The sequence below is a fragment of the Herpailurus yagouaroundi genome, unplaced genomic scaffold (assembly GCF_014898765.1).
Source record: "Herpailurus yagouaroundi ecotype Mexico unplaced genomic scaffold, PumYag 192, whole genome shotgun sequence".
NCBI classification, from domain to species: domain Eukaryota; kingdom Metazoa; phylum Chordata; class Mammalia; order Carnivora; family Felidae; genus Herpailurus; species Herpailurus yagouaroundi.
Window position 1 is genome coordinate 10,484,078 of NW_024412423.1, and position 24,396 is coordinate 10,508,473.

The following is a 24,396-nucleotide window of genomic DNA, read 5'->3' on the forward strand; positions in this document are numbered from 1 at the left end:
ATTTCTAAGCAAAGCACTTAAAAATTTAGGAATAGAGGATAACTCATCAACATGAAAACAGGTATCTTAGACTGATAGGCAATATTGTATTTAATGAAGAAATATTAACAGTTAGAAACATGACAAGGATGGCTATTATTATATTGTTACAACATTTCTATTTAACATCGTACTGAAAGCTGAAGCCAGTACAGTTTGAAATAAAAGAAATATGATAGGTGCAGCTAACTTGAAAGGAAGAAATAGAATTAATATTGGTTTTTACTACTGCCTCATGTATAGGATTTTTTTCAGTTCCAATGTGACTGTGGTTACAGTAAGAGTTTGGTATGGTTTGTTGTTTTAATGCCCTCATCTTCATACGAAGGATCCAAGTTCCCTTATTCCTTTTCTTCAGGAGAACCCACGGCTGTCCAGGATTACTGAGTGACAGGTTATTCATAGGGGAAAAATCAGAAAATCTTTCATTTTGTCCCTGAACCTCTGAAACTTTTTGTTCTTCTTCCTTCTATTTCCTTCTCCGTGTTGACTTCCACTCTACCCTCCCTCTGACTCTTTTTTCCCCCTTCCAGTTTTATCTGTTCTTTTGGGGACAGAGAAAACAGCCCCCCAAGTGTGCCTGAAAGAACTCATCTGGCACTTTAGGGCTAAGGTTTGTTTTGAATCTTGGCTGCTGAGTGAATATGAATTGGGAGTAGAGAAATGACCCATTAAGTGTAAATGAGAGAGAAAAAAGGATAAGAAATACTCTGAACAGAACAAAAGAAACACTAAGACCTAGTTCTGCCCCATTTGCAAATAGGAGTCTCTACAGAGCACGTAGGGTTCTTTGACGAGCACTCTGAGTGTTAGCTATTCTTGCAAAACTCATCTGGCTGCCAGTAATCACTTCTAACCATCATTAATATTTTAGTTGCTTTTCTTATAATTAAAATTTTATGGAGAAAGTATATTTCAATCCATCTAGCTTGGAACCAAGAACTCACTACCATTTGGCAAAGGACACCATGATTATCAGGGCCATGTGGGGGAGGTATTATTACCGCAGAAGGAATGAAGGTGCTCATTTCTTTTAAAAGCAAGAACACACACACACACACACACACACACACACACACACACACACAAGCAGAAACACAAGGTGTTAACCATGAAAGAGTAACTTCCAGTGCAAGTCTGATAAGAGAGCATGCATATACGTGAATCTATAAAGAAGGTGTTTACCTTAAGCAGTAGAGAAGTAAAACTCCTGCGTGTTCAGAGCACAAGTACTTTACTCTTGCAGAGAGAAGAGGTGTAAGGGGAATGGACATTTGTCTAGCTTGGGTAGAAGGGAAATGCACATAAATGGTAGGGTATACAACCGATGGAGTGGGGAATTGGGGCCAGATAAAGGCAGGTCTTGAATGTTGTTAGGGTTCTTGAGATTTAGTTAACAGGAAATTGAGAAACCAAATTGAAAACTGAAAAGTCTGAGGAAGAAGAAAGCTATGGACTTGTGTAGAGATTTAAAGCATGTAATATATCCACCTTGCCAAGTGTCCTTAGCTTTCTTGCATTTCCAGTAACTGACCTCTTTGAAAATGTTCTAGGTCATAGTTTTCCCATGATATTTCAGATCAACAGATCATTTGTGTAAGGTTAAAATTACACTTGACAATAATGGGGGAAAAATACACACGCACGATAAAAACAGCTCCAAAAACAACGTTTTGGCTTTGCTTGTGAAAGAGCACAGCACCTTAAATGTCTTTCATAAGGTTCCAAAATTATCTCAAATTACAAAAAGGAGGGGGGAAAAAAAGGTCAGTTATCAAGTTTCATGTTAAATGTTATTTAATTTAATAAAGTACATTAATGAAAGGAACAAGTAGTTCATTTCAAATGAGAGACCATACATGCCATTATGGAATTCTCTCAGCTCTTCAGAAAAAGTCACTGTTTCTGGTCATTTGATAATAGATCTAGCAGTGATCATTAATGGCTGCTAAAATGAGTGCGTGAAAACATGGCGGGGAATTTTACAGTGGATGCATCAGACAACACTGAATCCCCGGATCATTCTTACCATCACAAAAAGAGAGACAGCCGGGGACATTCTGGGCTTCCTCATGGGATGCAGTTGTGTGGGGCACACTACCACCTGTCAAGTCTTCTTGCTCCCCCAGCCCCTATCTGGTCACTCCTCCAGAATTTTTATAGGATATGCAAAGAACAAAGGAGTGGACTAAATGACACCACCAGGATACAGTCGACAAAATCTAGAATGTAGAAAATACTGAGAGAATAGGTATCCTATAAAAATTCCTATTTTTTTCATACATATTAATAGCAAGACAAAGGAAAAATGATAAAAAAAGGATGTTTAAAAAGAGAGAGACTAAAAACAGATTATAATCAAATTCAATGTGTGGTCCTTCTTTGATCCTGATTTAAATAAACCAACTCAAAAAAAAAAAAAAAGAAAGAAACAAGTCATGAGACAGTGTTTGAAGTTTGAATACTAACTCGATTTTTCATGGTATTAGAGAACTGTGAGAAATGGGTATTTTTTATTAATGGCAACGAACTTAAATGATTTCCATTAAAACAGGATGGACATATTGATTTTGAGTAAAGGTCCAAAATATTCTGATAGGGTAAAGTCCAAGTCTTGGATTTTTTTTTTTTCCTTGCATTTTCAAATGAGACCAGTGTCTGAGGTTAAAGTACTCACACTGGCCTCTTGTTGATCACTGAGAAAGAATCCCTGAGGACCCCCTGTAGCTAAATTGTGAAATCCTGTGCATGAGGAGAGAGAAAAGGAGAGTATGTCATTTTTTTCCACAGAATATTCTCCTGAGAAAATTGGGAAGGTGGGGGTAGGGAATAAAGCTGTGTGTGCCTCACGCCTGATAAGCCTTCTCAAACTCTGAAACAATAACAGGATAACTCCCTGTGGACTAAAAAGCATCCCTGGTCAGCCTGGACCTTGGACACAATCTTGGCTTGGTAGGGAATTTTCCAGAGAGCAGGTTGCCTAAATTAGGGAAGAAGCCACACCATGTGTGTGTTTTTGTTCCCATCCCTCTGACCTCATCTCCTTAGATTTCTGATCTGCAAAGCAAATGTAGCTGAACCACCGATGCGCTTGGAATCAGGTTCAGAAACCTCTGGGATGAGTTGTCACACCTTTGCACCACCCCCACCTCTCCAGCATCAACCCCACGTCAGTTTTTCTATATCCTGGATTAAAAAGAATGAATGGGGTGAATATTGAGAGATAGATGAGCATAGCTGACTGCTAGTAACTCTCACCCAAGGCTCTCAATACCACTGCAGTTATTCCAGAACACTGGTATGTTGTCGTGCTTTTTTCTGAGTTTTCCCTCTGACTTTTTCCACCACTGAACTGTACCCATGCTGCAGGGACTGTAAATGTGTTAAAAGCACAATGTAACTAATAGAAATAAAGAGTGCAATGCCCTCTCCCCAAGGTACTGCTTCCAGACACAGCCTCTCACTGATGCTCAATGATTAACAAGAAAATAGAACGATGGGAGAGGGGTCATTGGAAATGGGTAGCACCTGGGGAGCAAAACCTTAAAAGAATGGCTTTTCCTCTTCTTTTCCTGTTTTATCTTTGACTCCACCCTCCTTTTTGCAACTCCACTGTGTTTGGATAGGAAGGAACTAAAGTCTTCTCTCTTGTAAGGATAAGCCTCCCTCCTGAAATGTCCTACTAAAACTTCATGAAACACAGAAGGTGGGGTGAAAGTGAACAGGTTGTTTAGACCTGCCAGTAGGGGAGGAAGGGCAGTGTTGAAAGGGAGAGCAGGAATGCACTGTTTCCTTCTGGAGGAAAAATCAGCCCTTAGATACTGATAATATGGGATTGTCTTCGCAGAAATCAGTTGAATGACTAGCTGGAAGAAAAGGTCATGAGTTGGACCATATAGATGTTGATTTTGTTAATCTTTTTGTTCGACATAAATAGGGTGGCTTGCTGGCTCCCAGTAAACTTCTCATTGACAGTACCCATAATAATTCACCCCTGCCTCTGGAGCAATCATTTTCTTTTCCCTCACTTTCCTTTCACACCCATGCATAAAGCCAAAATGCAGTCATGTGCTTGGATGGGAGCAGCCGGTCTCTTGCCTGACGATTCATCCTTGACTTTGGTGATTGAATAAGAAAGAGCACTTGACTCAACCTAGACCTGTCATAATATTCACATGACTGAGTCTGAGCTTAGGAAATACCTTCCCTTGATTTTCAAACTTGAGCTACAGGTTATTGATATTTTCTTTCTGATCAGCGAGCCAGGTAGTTGTGCACCCAGATTTGTATCTGTAGGCAAGAAGGTTTCCATCCTCATGAAGAAACTAAAACCAAGAGCCTGAAGTTGACATATAAATAAACAGAGAACAGGCAGTAAGAATGTGGCCTTGATGGTGTTTGATTTCCTGATAACAGCTGCTCCTTCAGCAAACCCTAACTTTGCTTTTCCTCTTTTTGGTTACATGAGCCTATGAATTCCTTTTTGGACTAAGCAAGTTGGAGATCTGTTTCTGTTACCAGAAACCAAAGGGCACTAAAACAAAAATGAAGTGATCACAACTACCAGATTGTTTATTTATCCATGAATGTTACCTCCAGCAGCACCCTAGCTATAGATTCTCATAAAAGGTTTTTTTTTTTTTCCTAATACCATCCCTCTAAAAAGATAATGTCATTGTAATAACTAAAAATGGTTGACTTGGATGTTTGCTGTGGTATAATTCACTAGTTTGCAAATAACTCATTGGTAACATTGGCTCCAGATATCTGCATTTGTTCAATAAAGATAAGTGCAATGAAGATCCAATATTATTTGAACCGTTTGCAAAAAGGAGTTGTTTCTGACCCGTCTCTACCATTGTATTTGTCCTTAGTCCTTGGTACATACAGCTGTCATGACCGCTGGATTGACTTGGTCTGTAAAGGTACTGAAAACTAGCAGTGTTCTAACAGTCCATTTTCTTGGTCATTGTATTGACGGTTCATTCACCTTTTGGTTTGTGAGTTTTCTCTGTCTCTCTCTCTCTCCAGATTTGGTGCCTGTTACCCATAGTTAAGCAGCGAATTATTGGCAGCAAATTATAAATATATGCATATATCCTTCCAAGTCATTCATTCCCAATCCTGTTTTTCCCTGTCCTTGTTGAGAAATATTAAGATTTACTTGAAATTTACTTAAATGATGCTATCACATATGAAATTATTTCAACTATACAAAATGAATGAACCATGAAGAAAATGATTAATTCGCCCTGAAGGCTATAAACAACTGATATCTGGGAGAGGAGAGATTTTAATGAGGAGTATCTAAAGCATTCAAATTATTGGACAGATAGGAAAGATGTATGTTTCCTTCTAAAATAGAACATGGTTTAGAGACTGAAATAATGATCTCAACTGAAATGATCCTATTTAACCATTAGGTTTTTAGAAAGCAAGTGTTTCTGTGTCCCACAGTCCAAATACTATCACTATCATATATTTGTTTTTTGTTTTTGTTTTTTATTATTATATGAAATTTATTGTCAAATTCGTTTCCATACAACACCCAGTGCTCATCCCAAAAGATGCCCTCTTCAATTTGTTTTAATTAATTAATAAATTATCTCATTTTTATGAACTGGTAATTACTTAGTATGTCATATGCCAGAGTTGTCCAAGATAAATGGCTTAACAGAATAACAAGTGCTATTTAAAAAAAAAAAAAAACCAAAAAACAAAACTTTTGTGGCAAAACAAATGTGAGAAATATTGGATAACACAGACAAATTGATTTCTTTACTGCAGGATCTCTGAGACTCTTTAATATGCTAATATGTATTGGGAATCTCCACCATAGAGATAACATCTCCCATATCTATTTTTCTATGTGATTCTTTCTGAGTAACAGTATCTTGCAAAATTAGAATTCTTCTATACATGCTTTAATTGGTTATTCCACCTCTCTGTTAATCCTCTACTAATACCTGTGGCAAGGATTAGAAATATTAATAAATGAGTGTCATAAGACAGGCACCTTTTCTAACACAAGGAAAGGTCCACTCTCCCCTGTCTTTGTTTCATGAGCTTTTGGTTGAATGAAGAGTACTCAAAACACTGACCACTGACGAGATAAGAGAAATCATATTTTTATTAATAATGAAAGTGTGTTCAGATACTTTGCCTTGAGCAAGCAAGGGAAGCATGAAATTTGTGGTGTCACTGAGAACCGACTACTCAGGTCTGCAACCTGCTGGCCACAAGCCTACATCCATTTTACCTGCAAGAGCTCATTAAAGGTGAATTGTGAGTTGATTTTGCAAATTGTACCCCCAAAGCACTCGTCCACACTTTGGTGCCTGTTTGTCCTTCCAGGTTATCAGCTCCCAGGCTAATCTGATATACCTTTAGATAAGACATCTGTGATAGCAATGATTCTCTTTATATAAATAATTTGTAGCTTGAGTTGGATAAGTCCCCTAGCAGTATATATATGCTCATGTATATTTCTTATAAATCAGAGTGTGGTTGTTCTCATAATGCCTGCTGTACATCCTTAGAGAGGTTAGGATCAATTCATGTGCAAGTTTCTTTTTAAAACATCGGCTACATTTTTATCCATCAGAAACAAGTTTCAAGCCATGTGAGCTCGTTAAACAATTTGTTAATACAAAAGGCAACTAAGCAAAACCACCAGCCACAGTCATGGTTTTAAGATTTTAACCTAAAATAAAAATCATATCGTTTATTTGTATTTAACAACAAATGACCACTATAGACACTTGAAATCATTTATTCAAGGCATTTTTACATAATCTTGCAATCATAGTATAGGCATATAATAAAAGAATGTGAGAATGTAAAGAAGAATATAAAGCCAGTGTCTGGGCATTTAAAATAAAAGCTCTTTAAAAAAGTTACAGATGTTTTACAAATAGGATTCCTGAAAAATTTGGAAGAAACTAAAACTTCATCAAAAACATTACAATACCAAATCACATGTCATTTAGTTCATAGCAAGCAGTTATATATTAATTAAATGTTTCTATCTTGTGAGCTAAGACTTAATACATTTTACATTCAAGTTGAAATATTTCAGCACCATTCTGGTTTGAAGGATAAATGAAATGCTTTAAGTGTTCAAAAGTGGCCCAGGCCTTTGGGTAGTTGGGAATGAGATAGAGCTGTTGATTGAATATGCTGATTGTGAATATGAATTCTGAACATAAAAAATCAGAAAAGGGACATTTTTACTTATCATTTACTATACAGTTAATATCAAAACAAGGTATTTTTAAATTGTATTTTCACACAGTTTGCTAAAGATGAATTCTCAGTGCCATGATCATTTTAGTGGACTGCATTTCCTTCAGAATCTGAATATTACGAATGTTTATAAGTGTGATTATCCTATGAGATTTCAGAGAGAAAAAAATTGTTCATTATTATAAACAAAACATAGTGAATAATTAGATGATAGAAATTGTGGATAAAATTACTATGTAAAAATATAAAGATTTCCTGGAAACAGGCAATGGATTCTTGTGGAGACTTGTGGATTCGTATGTTATAGTACTGTTGGGAGACTGAATCCTAGCCTCAAAGGTCAAGACATCTTTAATGCAGACTGCAGTCTAAATAATTATGAGGCTACTAACATGGCATATGGAAGGAGTCAATAAATTATTTTCTTATTTAGTCCTTTTTTTCAGAGTCTTTATTAGTTTAAAAGCCAATCTCTTTCCAGCACTCCACATTTTGGGGATTATTTCTATCTCCTTTTTAAAAAATATTTTATTTGGAGTTTGGTAAGGCTGGATTATGTTTTTTGTTTAAATTTTATTAATGAATAACTTTGACGAGCTAATCACTATATGTGAATTTTTGTGGTTATTCAGAGATGAGATCCCTTGAGGTTCAAAAATATTGAGTGTTAAATCAATACTTATGAGTTACTCGGGAGTGTTTAAGGGTAATGGGAGGAAGGAATATTTACATAAGGAATAAGCAAGAAAGTTTAGCCTCCTAATTGAAACTTTTTTTTCTCAAAATCAACTAAATAGTAGGCTTTATATTTAAGAGGCAGACATTTCAAGGATTGAAAACATAGTTTTAATTATTAGTAACACATACATGCATATAGCTATTTATTTTAACTTATTTTTTTAAAATAAAATATGGTCATGAAAAACAATAGTGCTAAAAAAAGAAAAATTTCAGACATGTATTTATAGTTGTTAAAAATGAAATAAAGTGGACCTAAAGGGAGATAATGACATTTTTAATACTTCTTGAGGTTAGGGGACAGTTGTTGTTTTTTAATATCCCAAGGCCTAGCATGTAAGCACCTGGCATGTAATTAGGCCCTTGAATGATGATGGATGGACAGACAGATGGAAAGCTCCATGAATGATAGTAAATGTCTTCTCATATGTGTTCAAAGGCCATGCTATAATTTTTACAAGGATAAGAATCTCAATGGCCTTGATCTGTAGATGCCAGTCTGGCTCAGTATTAATACTGACAGTAGTTTTGTTGTGTTTTTTTTTTTTTTAAGCAAGTATATTAAAATATCTCTATTAGAAAAGACAATAATTTGAAAGGATCACTCTACAGTCTTAAAACTAAAAAACGCAACATAAGGCAAAGAGGTACATCAAAGAAGCTATTCCGTAGCTCAGATACTAGCTCAGTAAAAGTTCTGGGTCTCTGTCAAGCCGCATTCTCTGTTGATAAGCGTGTGCCCTGGTAGAGGAGGATCACATCGGCGCCTGGACGATGGTCCATCTCTAGCCCCTCTTGCCACGCTAGGCACTAGTGAGTAGGGAACGATTCTTAGCAGTTGGTGTTGACTTTACGAGTCTATGACGTATGATATACGTGACATAACAGTGAGGGATGCCGCCTCACTTTTAAATTCTACCAAACATGTCCTGGCACTGGAAATCCCTTGCTTGAGATTTGAATACTGGTTCACGTAGGAAGACTTCTGCCTGAGCACCACTAACTTAAAAGTGTCATTTGATTTCTCTCTGTACCTTTTGGATCTAGGGGGGAAAAAAAGGAATCTTCCAAATTTTGTTGTGGCACATGGTTTCACAGTTTGAAAATAAAATCACAGCTGTCTCATGGTGCAGCACAGCCCTTCGTTGTATAGAAAGTATTCTCTTTCCCTTATTCACCAACCCCTCAAGTATGTAGTGTTACATGCTTTGCTAATTTGGTTTACACTTCAGACACACAGGAAAAAAAAATGTATGATTGATTCCTGGATGACCTGATAATGTTCCTATATCCAGATATGATGTTTTCTATTCTGGATAATTAAAAAAAAATTTTTTTTTAGCATTCTTCATTTTAAAGCATTCTTCATTTTCTACATTAAAAAATGTAGAAAAGTTGAAAATCCTAAGATGTTTTTCATCAATTTTTTTTAAAGTATTTGAGAGACAGTTGTGGTTTTGGGGACTTGTTTGTATGATTTTTATGTCAACAAGGAAAATATTTTTAGCTAATAGGTCCATATACTTAAATGCATACATAGTATCTCTCAATGTATCACATCTATCATCAGAATGACTTCCCATTCACACAGTCGTCCTCCGTATACCAGTCCCCAGAATGGTGATTCTAAGAATGCCACTTAAAAGGTCTCTGCCCATAGGAAAATTAAAGAATTGAGGCAGCAACAGTGAATGTCAGACAGGTCTTGGGCAGCTCAGTTACTTAATTTGTTCCAAAACAAAGCTGACTTAAGTCAGAATGAAATGGTACACTTAAAACAGAAAGACAGGAGTTTACTAATTTTAAAATGTAAACATAAATTTTATATAGGGATGTAACTATCTGAATACATATGTTGCCATTTCTCTGCTATATAATAATATTTCTTGACACCAATGGTAATATGTTTGGTCCTTCCTCAGCACCAGATGTGTCCATATCTATTCGCACAGTAGGAACCTCCTTTCTAAACGGATCTATGCTAAGACATATACAAGCCAGTTATTGCTATGGTTTACCGAAGTTTCAGCACTTAAGAAAATTCTCAGTTCATAGTAATTTTGGCTCATTCACTGAAATGTTATTTTCCCTTTTACACTGTAATTTCTGAAGGAGCCTAAGAAATTTGGATTTCCTTGAAAGGGCCACGTGTACATCTACAGAATGGAAACACTGTGTTCATTCGCAAGGTAATACAAATAATAATATTAAAAATGTCCCAAATAATGCCAATTTAAATGTCCAAAATCCAGTTATGTGCTTGGGTGTAAAAGAGTCCAAAAAAAAATTCTTTTGTTGTTTTCTGTTCTGTCTTTGAAAATATATAAGTCCTACTGAAGTTAATCTATTTTTTCCCACTTGAGAACACCAGGCACTGATTTATCCATTGGGAGTTTTGGCTTGCTTTCTAATACCTAGATTAAGAAAACAAAATAAGACAAGTTATTAACTTGATAATATTATGAATGAGTACAGTAGACACGTTTAAAATTGACCCTTTAAAAAAAACATCTGTAGCAATTTCTCTCCACCTAAGCAACAGTCACCTTATGAAGTTACCCACGAATACACTCTTTTAATACTGATTTGAAGGAGGTGGCTTTGTTAGTAGCTTTGTTAATAGAAAGTGTATGTCTGGTATCTACAGACTTGATGTGTAGAGGTAAAAGAAACAGCCTCTAAAAGAACGGAGAGTAAAGCAGGCCTTATGGGACCAGAAGCCCTGCCCAGATGAGTTCACTCCAGGGAGCAAGTACAGTATGTCCACCTAGACGCAGGGTCTTGGCCTCTGCACTGTCCCACGTTACTCCTCTCTCAGCACAGTTTTGGATGTAGAATGATGCATTCATAGGCAGATACAGGGTCAAAGCCAATCAATGAAATACAGTATTTATACTATGATCACAGATCCCCACATAAAGAAAATAAGCAGTCTTAAGTCACAGACAGTCAATTTCCAGGTACTAAGTTTTGTGAGTGGAGAACTTAATCACAGTATCATAAAACTGAACTGGGCCACAGTCACTGGGTCCATACATTTTGTTTACAGTGAGGACAATGAGGGAGAGAGGCTATATCAAAGGCATACCCTGTCTTACTGGGTAGTTTTTACACACCAATGGAATACTCTCCAGTGTTTGATTAGCATGAAAAACAATCAGTGAACCGAGAGATGATATGTCTTTAAAGAGTTAAAAACGGTAGGGATTCCTGGGTGGTGGCTCAGTCAGTTAAGTGTCTGACTCTTGATTTTCATTCAGCTCATGATCTCATGGTTCATGAGATTGAGCCCACATCAGACTCTGTGCTTGGGATTCTCTCTGCCCCTCCCTGCTTGTGAATGTGCATGCATGCATGAACTCTCTCTCCCAGTCTCACTCACTCTCTCTGTCTCTCAAAATAAATAAACATTTTTAAAAAATTATTTTTTTTTAAGTTAAAAAAGTACTATAACATTACCAAGGGAATCAGGTGCAGTGCCACTTACAAGCCACCAGACTGACCCCATGGCTTTAGGCAAGTTACACTCCTTGATCAAGGAAGTTCAAAGACTCCTCATGGCCTTCAGAATGAAGTTCAAACTTTCTGGCTTCCTCTTCAGTGATCCCTTTGATCTGGTCCCAATTTAGCATCCTTTTAGCCCAGTTCTTAACCCCATGAAACACATGCCTTAGCCACACAAGAAGACTTGGTTTTCCAAATCTGTCCTACAGTTTCTTCCTGCCATGGGGGACCAGTGATATTAACTCCTCTTGACATGCCCTTCCCCAACTGCCCCTGCAGCTCAGTCCTCTTCAACCTTCAAGGCCTAGTTCAAATTCTTTCCTAAAGCCAGTCCTGAATCTCAGCTAGAGAAGATGGCTCCTTCCTCTGAATGCTTATCCCTAGCAAGGGAGACCAGAAGCAAAAGTCCTAACAAAGGAGGCAGGCATCATTCATCTGAAGGCAAGGCTTCCTCTCTCGAGTCACGGTCTCTGCACATCTCCCATTATTATCCACCCCTCGAGAAGTACCATCTTGTTATCTGATTACATATCACTGTAGATCATTTCACCTTCTCCTATTTCCATCTATCTGATCAATACTACTTATTAAAATTTTACCTCAACCAGTCTTGCAATTTAGTTACAGTCAATGACAACTGGTTTAAAAAAAGAAAGAAAGAAAGAAAAATAAAACAACTCTGTGCTGGAGCAACATAAAGGTTTTTTATTTGTTTCAAACACCTGGCGATAACCAATTCAATAGATTCTACTGATGAAAATCAAGACACACTCTGTGCTACAACAGTCACATCTCCACACCCATTCTTAGCACAAGGTCAGCCTTTGTACCTGCAAAGTCACCTGGCTTGTAGCAGAGATCCTTCAGTTTCCCTGCATTTTATTTTACCCCTTGTGGAATTTTCAGAGTGTAGCTCTCCTATAGTTCTATGTGTCTTTCTCTGAGCCTCTCAATTCCACATCCTAAATTCCCTGAAAGAGAGGGTCATTTCTCTACTGTCCAAGCATTGAATGAGAGGCTACTTGGTGGCAGGTTTGTACCCGGGTACATACAGTGATGGACAAGAGACTGCGTCCCAGCCATGATGGGACAGATAGGAGACAGACATTACACAGCAGATTCACATGTAAAGTAATTGAGAATTCCTGTCATACAGTTCCAAGGGCACACAGTAAAGGGTTAGAAACCGTATTTATCTTTGCATTAGTCTTTAATAGCTAGTTTAGGACCTCAGTGAATCCACAGTGCAAAAGCAAGAATGCCAACAAATAGAGAATGAGTGAATAAGGAATCATAAAAATTGAGAGAAATTCATTAATCTATGCATTTTACACTATTTTAGTTTAGCTTAAATTACACTGATGTGGGGGCACCTGGGTGGCTCAGTCGGTTAAGCATCCGACTTTGGCTCAGGTCATGATCACACGGTTCATGAGTGAGTTCAAGCACTGCATTGGGCTCTGTGCTGACATCTCAGACCTGGAGCCTGCTTCAGATTCTGTGTCTCCCTCTCTCTCTGCCCCTACCCCAGTGCTCTGTCTCTCTCTCTCAAAAATAAGCATATTTTTTTTTCTTTTAATTACACTGATGTGCTAAGGATTTTCAGTTATCCTTTGATGAACTCCATACAATATGGGCCATATGCCCAGCCAGGTTTTCTGCACCGTGGGCATGTTCCCAAGAATACATTTGATTATCTTTTCTCGGTGTCATCCTTGTGCCGTCCTAGGCTGCATGTATCTGTAAAGCCGTGGTGCCGTTTGTAAAGCACAGGCTCGGCTCCCTTACAGAATAAGGAAAGGGCTCCCTCTCAGGTGAATACAGCCTGAGCCACAGCACACGGCCCAGAGCATGGAACGTGGGCTGCTCTGAACCCCACACCTCCTCTGGCCAGGAGCCCAGGTGTGGGGGAAAGCCTGCACAACTGGGTTTGGGTAGGTCTGGGAAATCCCACAAACCACAGATTTACGGGGGGCCAACCAACCACTGTCCTGGGCTGTGTATCAAGGAGAAAGGGGTATTAAGTGTGAGTTTCCAGTGCAGCTCTGTGACACGTTTCCACAGTGGCCCAGTGGCACTGGTGCCTCTCCCAGCTGGACACTTTCAGTATCATTCCAACAGTGTTTGTATTACTGGGAATGTAGCACTCCCAGGTCGCACAGGTGATGGTTCCGGTCCTTAAGCCAGTACCGCCAGAGCAGGCAGGGCTTAAGGGATCGCGTAGGGCAGAGACCAGCAGGCCAAACTCCCTAACCTTCCTTCAGTTACTTTCATCACAGCACCACCCCTGTTAATATTTATGTGCTGGGAGTCCCTCTGAGCTTGCATTCAAAGAAGAGTTTCGGGGCTAGGAAAAGTATGCAGGAACTTCCACACACGCCTCCCTTCCTAGGATATTTCTCTAGTACTTGTGGTTTTAGAACTCAAATTTGTAAAATCTTGGTTTTGTACAGAACAGGCGGTCTGACCTCTTCGGTCGAGTACTTTAAGGCAGTGATTTCCAAAATGTACTTTAAAGAACTCTAGGAATTTCTTCAGGGCTGCTTCATGGACTCTGGTGAAGATTGAGGAAATCCAACTGTTTGGGATCCCCCAAGGTCACCCACACTGCATACGGCCTGTTTTACATATTCATCCGCCCCAGGGGCTTTGCGGGTAAACAGTCTGTTCTGTGTGTATATCCTGTCCTGCAAACTCAGCTTTAGGATGATAAAAACCAGAGGACATCTGCCCTCCCCCTTCTCCACCATCATTAAAGGAAGATCAACCCTAATCACGGGATAGCACAGACTGCTTTCCAGGCAAGCTGCGGTAGTAGTAGAAAGAGACACATGTATAATGCCTGTCACTGAGCTAAAACGCTTTGAGAACAGAATCAACTAAGCTAGGCAGTTAGGACTCACGGTGAAATTGTGCAGCCCGAGGCATACGCATGGTGTCCCGTGTAGCGGATTTCACAGCGCACGACATTGTTAGAATAGTCTGATTCCGGCACCAGGTAGCTGGGGTTCACGCTGACCTAGGCAATGTAAATATCATCCGTGTTTCAGATTTCATCAGCAGTGTTTGCTGGTTAATAGCTTCCTATTTCCACAAGGCTACAACAAGGAAATGCATCAACTTCATCAAGCAGGGCGGGGGGTTAAAAAGTGAGGCAAGTGGTAAAACTCTGGAGAAGTTACAGAAGGCGGCCATATATTTTTCACTGAAGTTCTTAAAATAACTTTTTCATATACGTATGTTGGTTTAGAAATATTTCCGTATGCCTAGGTGGCTCAGTTGGTTAAGGGTCAGACTTTGGGGCTCAGGGTTCCAGCCCCATGTTGGGTTCTGTGCTGACAGCTCAGAGGCTGGAGGCTGCTTTGGATTCTGTCTCCCACTCCCCTGCTCACTCGCTTTCACTCCCTCTCTCTCTCTCTCGCTCTCTTGCTCTCTCTCAAAAATAAACATTTAAAAAAAGAAATATTTTGGGGTGCCTGGGTGGCTCAGTTGATTAATCGTCCAACTCTTGATTTCCACTTAGGTCATGGTCTCACAGTTTGTGAGTTTGAGTCCCACGTCAGGCTCTGTGCTGATAGTGTGGAGCCTGCTTGGGACCCTCTCTCTCTCTCTCTCTCTCTCTCTCTCTCTCTCTCTCTCCCCCCTCTCCCTCTCCCCCTCCCCCTCCCTCCCTTCCCCTCTCTCCCTCTGTCTCCCTCTGTCTCTCTCTGCCCCTACCAGACTGTCTGTCTCTCTCTGTCTCTCAAATAAACTTCAAAAAAAAAAAAAAAAAACACTTTTTAAAGAAATATTCCTAGGAGATATATAATTGCTTGCAGCGTTGTGATTATTTAACATTGGATTCAGAAGGGGAGGTCCATTGAGTTGCAATCAAAATAAATTGCAGGTTTCTATTTTCAAAGGTCTCTCTACCTTTAGAATGTAGTTTCCAGGCTTTACATCTGTAATATCAATCCATTGGCAGTCTATGTCTGCGTTATAGGTATCATAGCAGCCAGGACTCAACCCCTAGAAGAAAGAAAATTTAAAGATTATTTAAAAAGATGGTATAAGGTTAGAACATGTTAAAGAATGTGTTTAGTAGTTGCAAATTAAATTTTAAGTGAGTACTTACAAGAGTTTGACATAAAGCTATACTTCTATCACATTTCCTTTGAGAAGTATATATTACCCAGCCTTATAGAACCTCCAGCTAAAAAAACACAGGACTAATATAAGTAGTAGTACATGTAGCTTCTTTCACGTGTCATCAGTTACCAGTGATAAATACACTCTAAGTGACAGGAGAGGCCTCCACCAAAATTCTAGAATATCACCAGTTCAGCGATAAAGGCCATGTAATAATCCCCTTAACTCACACATCCTCAGCTCAACTAGCCTTTCCAGTCTCTCTTGGAATTACCCTCCTTCACTCTGAGTGCCCGGATTTTATAGTGTTTGTGCTCTCATGCTCTACATTATAATTGTACTGTATAACAATATATCTCACTAGAGATTAGAAGCTCCTTTAGGGTGGTGTCTATGTTGCATTTTTGAGTAGCTAACATTTATGAAGTATGTATCATGTGCCAGGACCAATCTAAAACATGTTACATCTATAAATTCAATGTTCACAACTACAGGAGGACAGGAGCTGTTATTATCCCCATTTTACAGATGAGGAACATGAGGCACTGTATGGTCAGTTAAGTCACTCAAGGATATATAGCTGGTAAGTGGCTGAGATGGTTTTGAGTTTAGGCATTCTGGAGTCCAGGATCCCTATTCTTAACCAGCACATTATTCATTCTCTCTCTCTCTCTATCTCTCTCTCTCCCTCCCTCTCTCTCACATTGTCACTGAAATATTTTATTAAATTAAACGGATGAATGTATGCCTCAATGAATGAATACCACATCACTCGAGTTGCTAAGATATTCACTTCAATGAGGAAAGGAGTGCCTTCTACAGGCCTGGAGGAGGAGAATTCCAATAAGATACAGTCCTTGCGCTCCAGAATGTTACAGTCTAGGGAAATCTGTTCAAATTGGAGTCCATAGGTATATTCTTGATGCAATTAGCCCCTTCTTGAGAAGATTTAACTGTTGTATTTTCATCCGAATACTAAAGTAAATTTTAAAGCATATGTTGGAATCATTTTAACTCACTGTTGCCACTGAATTTCAGCACCCAAAATTTCTTCGGTGCTTAAGATCACCTTGTTACCAAAAGAGCTTTAAAAGCTCTGAAACTGGTACATCAGCTGGCAGAATTTAAGTGATTAACTTTGATTATTTGAACTAGCACATCAAGAACAGGAATTTTTAAGGCCATTAAAAAAACAAAGAAACAGGCATTTCACATATTCAAAGTCAAACTGTAAGCACAAATGAAATGTAGAACCTTAGCCAACATTGTCTAAATTCACCGTTTGGTTTTAGCAAAAGAGAACCATTGGTTACATTAAATTAATGAAGTTAATTTAACTGTTTCTAGTTTCATGTGTGTTGAACATGTAAATTTATTATCTAAGAACTTACAAGTTAGATGAAAGTATAGATATAAGGAAGTTATATCTATTTTTATGTTTGGGTACATTTAAACTACATTAAAATACAACTAGTCTAAGTTATCATTGGGGCTTTGTCAGAATTTTTTTTTCCCCTTTAAATAAAGTCTGTGTTGAAGAAACATCAGTCTAGTGAAAAACACGAATACAAAAATCACTTGTAATACAAGACCTGGTGAACAGTGTTTAAACAGGACATTCAACATGGAAAGTAACTGATAAGAAAGCTACCATAAATAATGAAATGGGGTCACCCCAAGGAGTTGGAAGACTAGAAGTCTTATAAATACCTACAGACCTAAATTCAGATATTTCGACAAAGAGCTTTCCAGAGCGCCTCTTTTCCTACATGGAGGGAATAAACTCCAGGTGCCGTGCACAGGCAGGCGGCTACTGTGGGGCCGGAGATTGCCAAATGAAAAGGGAACCTCTCTGCCCACATATGTGTAATGTGTGGGTAGGTTATATCTTTTATTTGAACAATAAGTGCTGCCTCCAGGGCATGTAGAATTGAACCTTTTGCCCCCTCCAATTGCTATGGTGTTTTAAGCTCAGAGAAAGAAGCAGTGGTGACATTTAGGTCACCAAAAAGCTTCCTGCCACAGCCCTAGAATTTACTCCCCAAGATACCAGCTGCTCATCCCTTTGTGCCCTGCCTGATGTACATTCACTACTCCTTGCCAAGATTCCGGCTAGAGTAAAATTATAATGTCCTTTTACAAATGAGGGCTTCTTATGGAAATACTGGCCTGGCTTTTAACTGACACACATTTTCCCGTTATAAGGCATACACACTGCTGAGGTCAGCACTATTTTTAAAAATCCATCCAAGGGACATCTGACATCAATTATACTGTAGGTTTAAATATATATGCGTGGAGAAAGAAACTGTGTCCTTCTATTCTTATTTTCATGCTTAAAAGAGACTGATTTTGAGGAGCTCTTCAAGAAACAGGTTTCTCTTTGTTGGCGAGCCCCAATCACCATTCTGTCGCTAACTTAATAGGTGGAGGGAGGAATGGTTTTGAAGGGGAGAACACAGAGGTTTCTTTTCCACAGTTACTTACCAAGCCAGTTACAGAATACAGAATGAGTGCAGATACTGGAAACCATTTGGCTTTTTTCAGAGGCTAAACCACTACTTTTCATCGTGGAGCATAGCGATTATGCACATTGACCTTCTGTGATGAGGAAATGCTTTAAGAATAATTCAGATCACCAAGCCACCAGTTTCCTTTTCCCAATTATTTTCCATCCTGACCGGATGACCCCCTGTGGGTTCCCGATTTCAGGCAGCCAACCTACCTGTGTGTGGGCAGTACATGCAAATCGCCTGTGGTAGCCATAGTCACAGGAGGTGTCCTCAAGACAGAAACTCGCTTTGTGGCCTTCAGCCACCCTCCTCTGGGTACTGGCATCGAGTAGGTCATAGTGGCTGAATTCATCCATGCTGTGGTAATGTCTGATGTCCCACACAACACAGAGACAGAAAATACAGAGAAAGCCATGAGGATTTTAGACAAATTCCCCATTGCCTCCCACACTTGTTTTCACATTAAAATTGAGATCAAGTTTGGGGTGCCTGGGTGGCTTAGTGGGTTGAGCATCCGACTCTGATCTCACATTTTGTGAGCCCCATGTCAGGATCTGCACTGACATTGCAGAGCCTGCTTGGGATTCTCTCTCTCTCTCTCTCTCTCTCTCTCTCTCTCTCTCTCTCTCTCACAGTAAATAAACTTAAAAAAAGAAACTTATAGAAATTGAAATAAAGTTTACCTCTTTTTTTTAATGTTTATTTTCGAGAGAGAGAGACAGAGTGCGAGCAGGGGGGGGGGGGGGGGCGGGGCAGAGAGAGACAGAGACAGAATCTGGAGCAGGCTCCAGGCTCTGAGCTGTCAGCACAGAGCCTGACGTGGGGCTCGAACCCACGAACCATGAGATCATGACCTGAGCTGAAGTCCAACACTTAACTGACTGAGCCACCCAGGCACCCCAAGATCAAGTTTATCTTAAAGCCAGATTCATGCTAGCTTTCCCTCCCCACCCCAGGGACAGCGATCTAACTTTGCTTTTAGGAAAAACAGGCTTATTTTGAGCATTTTGCTTTCCTATTATACCCTGTTTCATCTTTGAATATTTAATAGAAATAGACATTAAACTATCTGTGTTTAAGTAGACCTTGCCATATGCTCTCTAGTATATTTCTTTTGGCTGCCAGTACTCTTGTTTCATTCCAAATAAAAGAAGAGCACTCTTGGGAGGTTTCTGTGAGTTTTTAAAAAAGTGAGTTCTCACGTATTTAAAACCTTTACTCAAATACAAAGGAGAAATAATGGTGTGTTTTCCCCACCGCTGTTATTTAACTAGTGTAAACTTTTATTTACAAATAAAATAATTCTACTTGATCAGAAAATTAAGTGTTCATATCTGTTTTTCTCATCTTGTTAAAGGAAAGGTGCTGAGCTGTTTATCTTCTCACAGAAGGAAAGAACGAGAAAAAAAAAAAACATTCAAATTGCAGAAGGTTTAAGGGGCATCCTTCAGGATTTCCTGTCATTAAATACCTGGGCAAGTTACCAAGGGGAATTATAGAATTGCCTAATGTAAGGATCTTTAAATTCAGGACAGAACTGGCATTTACCCTGGGTTTGATACAGGCCTTGTAAAACACAGGTCAGTCCTTGTCACCTCATGGAGTATAATCATCTCTTTCTTTGCAATTGGCATATAAATCCTTCTACTAACAACTTGCGGTCTTTCTGAAATGTTATCTCACTGTAGATGATCTTGGCTGTTGTTAACAAGTTTTTTGTTGTTGTTGTTATTGTTGTTTTTAGAAATCTTACCTGTAGTATGTTGGAATAAAATTCTCATGAAGCCCACTGTTGTATCCTATAGCAGTTTTAATCAGCTGGACTTAGAGTTTCCATTTTAAAAGATAAAAGGATCTTGTAGCTAATGTATTTTCTTAAATACAGATTCCCTTGATGATGTCACATTACACAAAGAAAATTCTAAATGTAAAATACCCAACAGCAGTGTTCTCCCTCTTCTATAAAAACTAAACCTTGGCATTTTTCACCTCCAGGACCACCTGAAAAAGGAAAAAACAACTCACAAGTACCCAGGAGGCCCGTCCACTTACTGGTGACAGGAGGCCCGCCCACTTACTGGTGACAGGAGGCCCATCCACTTACTGGTGACAGCTGTGCCACTCCCAGGAGTATCTTGGTCGGCTTGGTAAGAAATCTGACGTCCCTTGGTTTTTCACTCTTTGGGGGAATCGCAGCAACACCCTGTGATCATAATCTCTGACATCTGCCCGGTATGCTGAGCTGTGATTTTGAAAAAGGAAGCACTTTAATTTCCACAGGATATTAACTCAAGACAAAGTACAAGCAAAATCTCTCCAGTTTATAATGGCGACTGCCTCCCACCCCCCACTAGACTATCAGTTGCACAAGCCCAGCGCATTTTGCTTATTTTGTTTACTGCTGAATCCCCGGGTCCCAGAATGGTGCCTGGCAAGTGGCCCAATCTCAGTTGTGAATGTTTGTGGAATGAGTAAATGCATGACAACTAGGGACATCTGCAGTTAAAAAGTGAAAAAAAAAAAAGTAACAAAATCAGCATTAAATGTGTATGCGCGATCAGTAAATTCTGTATTTGTAATCAGTTCTTGTTGAACCACATGAATGAGTAGAAATATTTCCAAATAAAAAAAAAAAAAAAAAAAGAAAGAAAAAAAAAAAGAAAAAAGTATGCCCTTATTAAGAACTTTGAATTTTGGGGTACCTGGGTGGCTAAGTAGGTTAAGCATCCGACTTTTGGTTTCTGCTCAGCTCGTGATCTCATGGTTCTTAAGTTCAAGCCCCACATCGGGCTCTATGCTGACCCCACCGACCCTGCTTGGGATTTTCTCTCTCCCTCTCTCTCTACCCCTCCCCTGCTTGTTCTCTTTCTCAAAATAAATAAATAAACTTAAAAAAAAATTTTTTTAAAGAACTTTGAATTTAACATTGTTTCTTCTTAAAGTGAGGAAATTAATTCTAAAAGCATACACCCAGATTAGATAAATAATTTTGTAACTTTGCTATTTGCAAAACAATGGCATGACTGTAATAATATCATAGGGAGAGCAGCGGAGTAAGTGATGCGAGACTCAGGAATGAAAATGGTAACTTTGGCTTTCTTCTCTTCCTTCTGCCTGACAGTTACAGAGGGTCAAAGTGGGAGAAAGATCCAGCTGAACAGATCAACATTACTTTGCTCCTTCTAATATATGTTGTGTGGATATATATTCAAATACTACTGAATATTTTCACTTTGCACTTGAACAGTTTTTTTATGAGACCTATCAAAACATCGTTTGCTCCCTCTGCTGGTTTCCCAGCGGCAAAGTCAGAGGATTCCATTCCCCAAATTGCTATGATTTTATTTTAGGACGGATTCAAAAACAAAGCTCTTGCTCGGGCTTATTCTGGCTGAAGTAATACCAAAACAACGAAGCTAAACTGTGGCCTTAAACAAAAGAAGAAAACCGAAGCTTTGCTCTGAGGGCTGCCACAGTGGCAAGTTAGCCCTCGGTTTTTTAAGGGGATATTAACAAGCTCTTCCATTACAATATTTTTTTCCACGTTATTGTACAGTTCTTTAGCTCCAAAGTATGAGGATCTTGGAAAAAGATCATGAGATCCCAACTTTCCACCATAAGGGTTTGCTCCACCTCCCTGATTTGTGGCAGAGTTTGAAAGACAGAAGAACCCACAGACATCTTCAAAATGTTAAACACTCTCCATCCAGGTCAGCATGCCCAGCAGACCACATTCCACATTCCACTTGCCCCATTGCCCAACTTTTGTCTTCATGGAACAAGAGCTGTGGGAACCAGGCACTCGAGCAGCGCCTGAACCAAGACGGGTGCATGTAGCCAGGCCGAGGAGATCCTTGTCGGTACCTGGCCAAGCAGTTTTCCTCCGCGGCGCACCTCAGGTTATACATGGACATCTTCTGCACGTACGTGGAAGCCTGGATGTAGTATGGGTCTGGCACCAGGTCCGGGAGACCTAAACGTCACCAGGCGATGGGGGGGGGGGGGGGGCAGGGGGAGAGGTAGCATTGAGACAACCCAGCCCCCCACCCCCACTCCCCGGCTTTGTGGTCCCTCCATGTCCCTTACCCTTCACCCTTCACCCAACCGGGCTGCGGGTAGCAGGAGAACGGGACACCCTGGGCTGCAAAGCAAAATGGAAAGAAAGCAGGAGGGGCCGGGAGTGCGGTTTGCACCAGATTCCAGGGCTGCCTCTGCAGGCGCAGGGGGAGGGATCGGATCTGCGGGACTCAGGCCTGCCGCGCCCAGGCAGCCACGTCGGGGAGCCAGAATTGGGGAAGGGGTGCCCGGCTGCTTCGGGCGACTTGGGGGTGCTTACCGTACTGGAAGTAGCCGGTCCCGTATCCGGGCCGGTACCTGCTCCCAGGTCGGGGCCTTTCGTACGTGTCGTAGTAGTTGTAATAAGGGTTGTCGTCGGTGTACTTGTAGGGGTTGTAGGGGTCGTCGCCCACCATGCCGTCTACGCGGCTGGGCGGCCGCAGGTTACTGAGCGCCGGGCGCTCTCCTGGCTCCGTCCCATTGCCGTCGCGCGAGTCCCCAGCGTCGCGGGCCCCGGACGGCGAGTAGCCGGCTTGGAACCAGTGGCGAGCGGCGGGTCGGGGTCGGCCGGTGGCCCCCGACGAGCCCGGGGTCCGCTCCCGTGCTGCCGCCGTGCGGTTGCGAAGCAGCAGGATGGGCGTGCGCGGCTGCGGGACGGTGGCGTTGGCAGCGCCCGGGGCGGTGGCGCCCGGGTCCCTTCGGCGCTGCGGCTGGTACTGCGAGCCCAGGCTCAGCAGGCTGAACACCTGCCCGTTGTTCTCCCATTGGATCCGCTGGCGCCAGGCGGCCGGGGCCGCCGGCGGCTGGCGAGGGGGCTGTTGCTGGCCGGCGGCCGGCTGGGCGCAGCGCAGGAGCGCGCAGAGCTGCAGCGGCCCGAGCACGAGCGCGGTCCAGGCGAAGCGCATCGCTCCCTTTGCCCGATTGTCCCCACTCCGGGAGGACGTAGCTCGGAGACCAGAAAAGAGGCGCCCAAACGTGAGAGAGAGGGACAACTCTCCAACCGGGGAGGCGGGCGCAGCGCGGGTAACTCAGTCCCCAGCAAGCGACGCCAAGGGTGGGCTGCAGACCCTCGTCCGGTACAGGCGGCTGCCGGGACGTGGCACCCGCCCGGCTCCTCTTTCCCAGTCCTTCTTTCTGGAAGGCGACGGGGAGCGGCGCGGCGGCCCCGGCGAGCGGGCAGCGTCTGGAGTGAAGGAAGGAGGAGAGATTTTAAACTTTCTGGCACGTTTGCAAAGTTACACAAGCAGTTCTGGCCCGGCAGCCCCTCCGCTATTTGTTCACGTAATGCGATTGGAAACGTGCGAGGCGGACAGCTCCTCGCCTCTGCCCCTCCCTCCCCGTCCTGTCCTCCTCCCCCCAGACACGTTGCACAGGCAGCGTTAAGGGGAAAGAACAAAACGGAACACACATCCTGAGACACACTCGGCTTAATCTGGGGCGAACATGCAGGAATTTCAAAAGACTCAGACAGGCGAAGGCAGCCAGGCCGTGGGGCGACGCCAAAATATGCACGAAGAAAAATGCTATTAGGTCACCAGCCCTGGAGAGGCGGGAAGTCGGGAGGTGGGGAGGGTGCTGGGGGCGAGAGAGTCGGGGAAGAGGGGGCGGGGAGGGACGATTGTGACTAACGTTTATCCATAAGGAGTTAACCAGACAAATTTCCCAATGCATACTCACTCGCTTTTATGGGAAGCGCCCTCGGCAAATAAACCCTGAGATATCAGATTTTGTTTTTCTGTGTGTAGGTAATATGAGAAATGGGTTACAAATTTGTTTCCTACAGTGAATATTTTAATAACCAAAAGTGAAATTTTGCAGGGAACCAAGCCATCTAACGCTGAAGGGATGAATAAACCTGTCTCCTTTTCAAAATGCCGGCCTGATTTGTACTGTGAGTGGGAGTGAAGAACCATCCTTCTTCTGGACAGTGTCTCCCAGGATATTTCAGCAAAGCGAGCTATAGCACTCAGAAGGCAGCTTCAAAGAAGCATTTTATCTGACTTTTCTCCTTGTACGACTATTTAGGAGGATTGACTTTGGAATTTATAATTAAGTCACTTTGTTAAATTCTGAAAAGTCCCATAAAACACCCTATGGTGTTTGTTTGATCTTCCAGTGTAAACAAAGGGGGTGCTGAAGAAACAGCCTTGGGGTTCAGATTCTGGTAAGGACA

General features: G+C 41.2%; 1 protein-coding gene across 2 annotated transcripts; it reads right to left on the minus strand.

The window, feature by feature from the left end:
• Positions 1-6,795: 6,795 nt before the first annotated feature.
• LOX (lysyl oxidase) lies at positions 6,796-23,242 on the minus strand. 2 transcript variants are annotated; one of them, XM_040444317.1, is made up of 7 exons: positions 22,504-23,242; positions 22,032-22,140; positions 20,272-20,409; positions 18,380-18,536; positions 15,439-15,534; positions 14,430-14,545; positions 6,796-10,436 (listed from the first exon to the last, which is right to left on the minus strand). In XM_040444317.1, exons 1-7 carry the CDS (start codon positions 23,126-23,128, stop codon positions 10,430-10,432), a joined length of 1,248 nt encoding a protein of 415 aa, XP_040300251.1. In that variant the 5' UTR covers positions 23,129-23,242; the 3' UTR covers positions 6,796-10,429. The 2 variants fall into 2 exon arrangements, with proteins under 2 accessions (XP_040300251.1, XP_040300252.1); XM_040444318.1 differs by lacking the exon at positions 6,796-10,436 and having other exon boundaries at positions 14,426-14,545.
• Between the last annotated feature and the right edge of the window lie 1,154 nt (positions 23,243-24,396).

Bases quoted from the DNA above. Each gene is read 5' to 3' on its own strand.
- LOX (XM_040444317.1), bottom strand. From the start codon at position 23,128: ATGCGCTTCGCCTGGACCGCGCTCGTGCTCGGGCCGCTGCAGCTCTGC. The intron at 20,410-22,031 runs GTACCGACAAGG...TCAAAATCACAG, and splicing joins GAGGAAAACTGCTTGGCCAG to CTCAGCATACCGGGCAGATG. The intron at 18,537-20,271 runs GTAAGTGGATGG...GTGGGACATCAG, and splicing joins GAGTGGCACAGCTGTCACCA to ACATTACCACAGCATGGATG.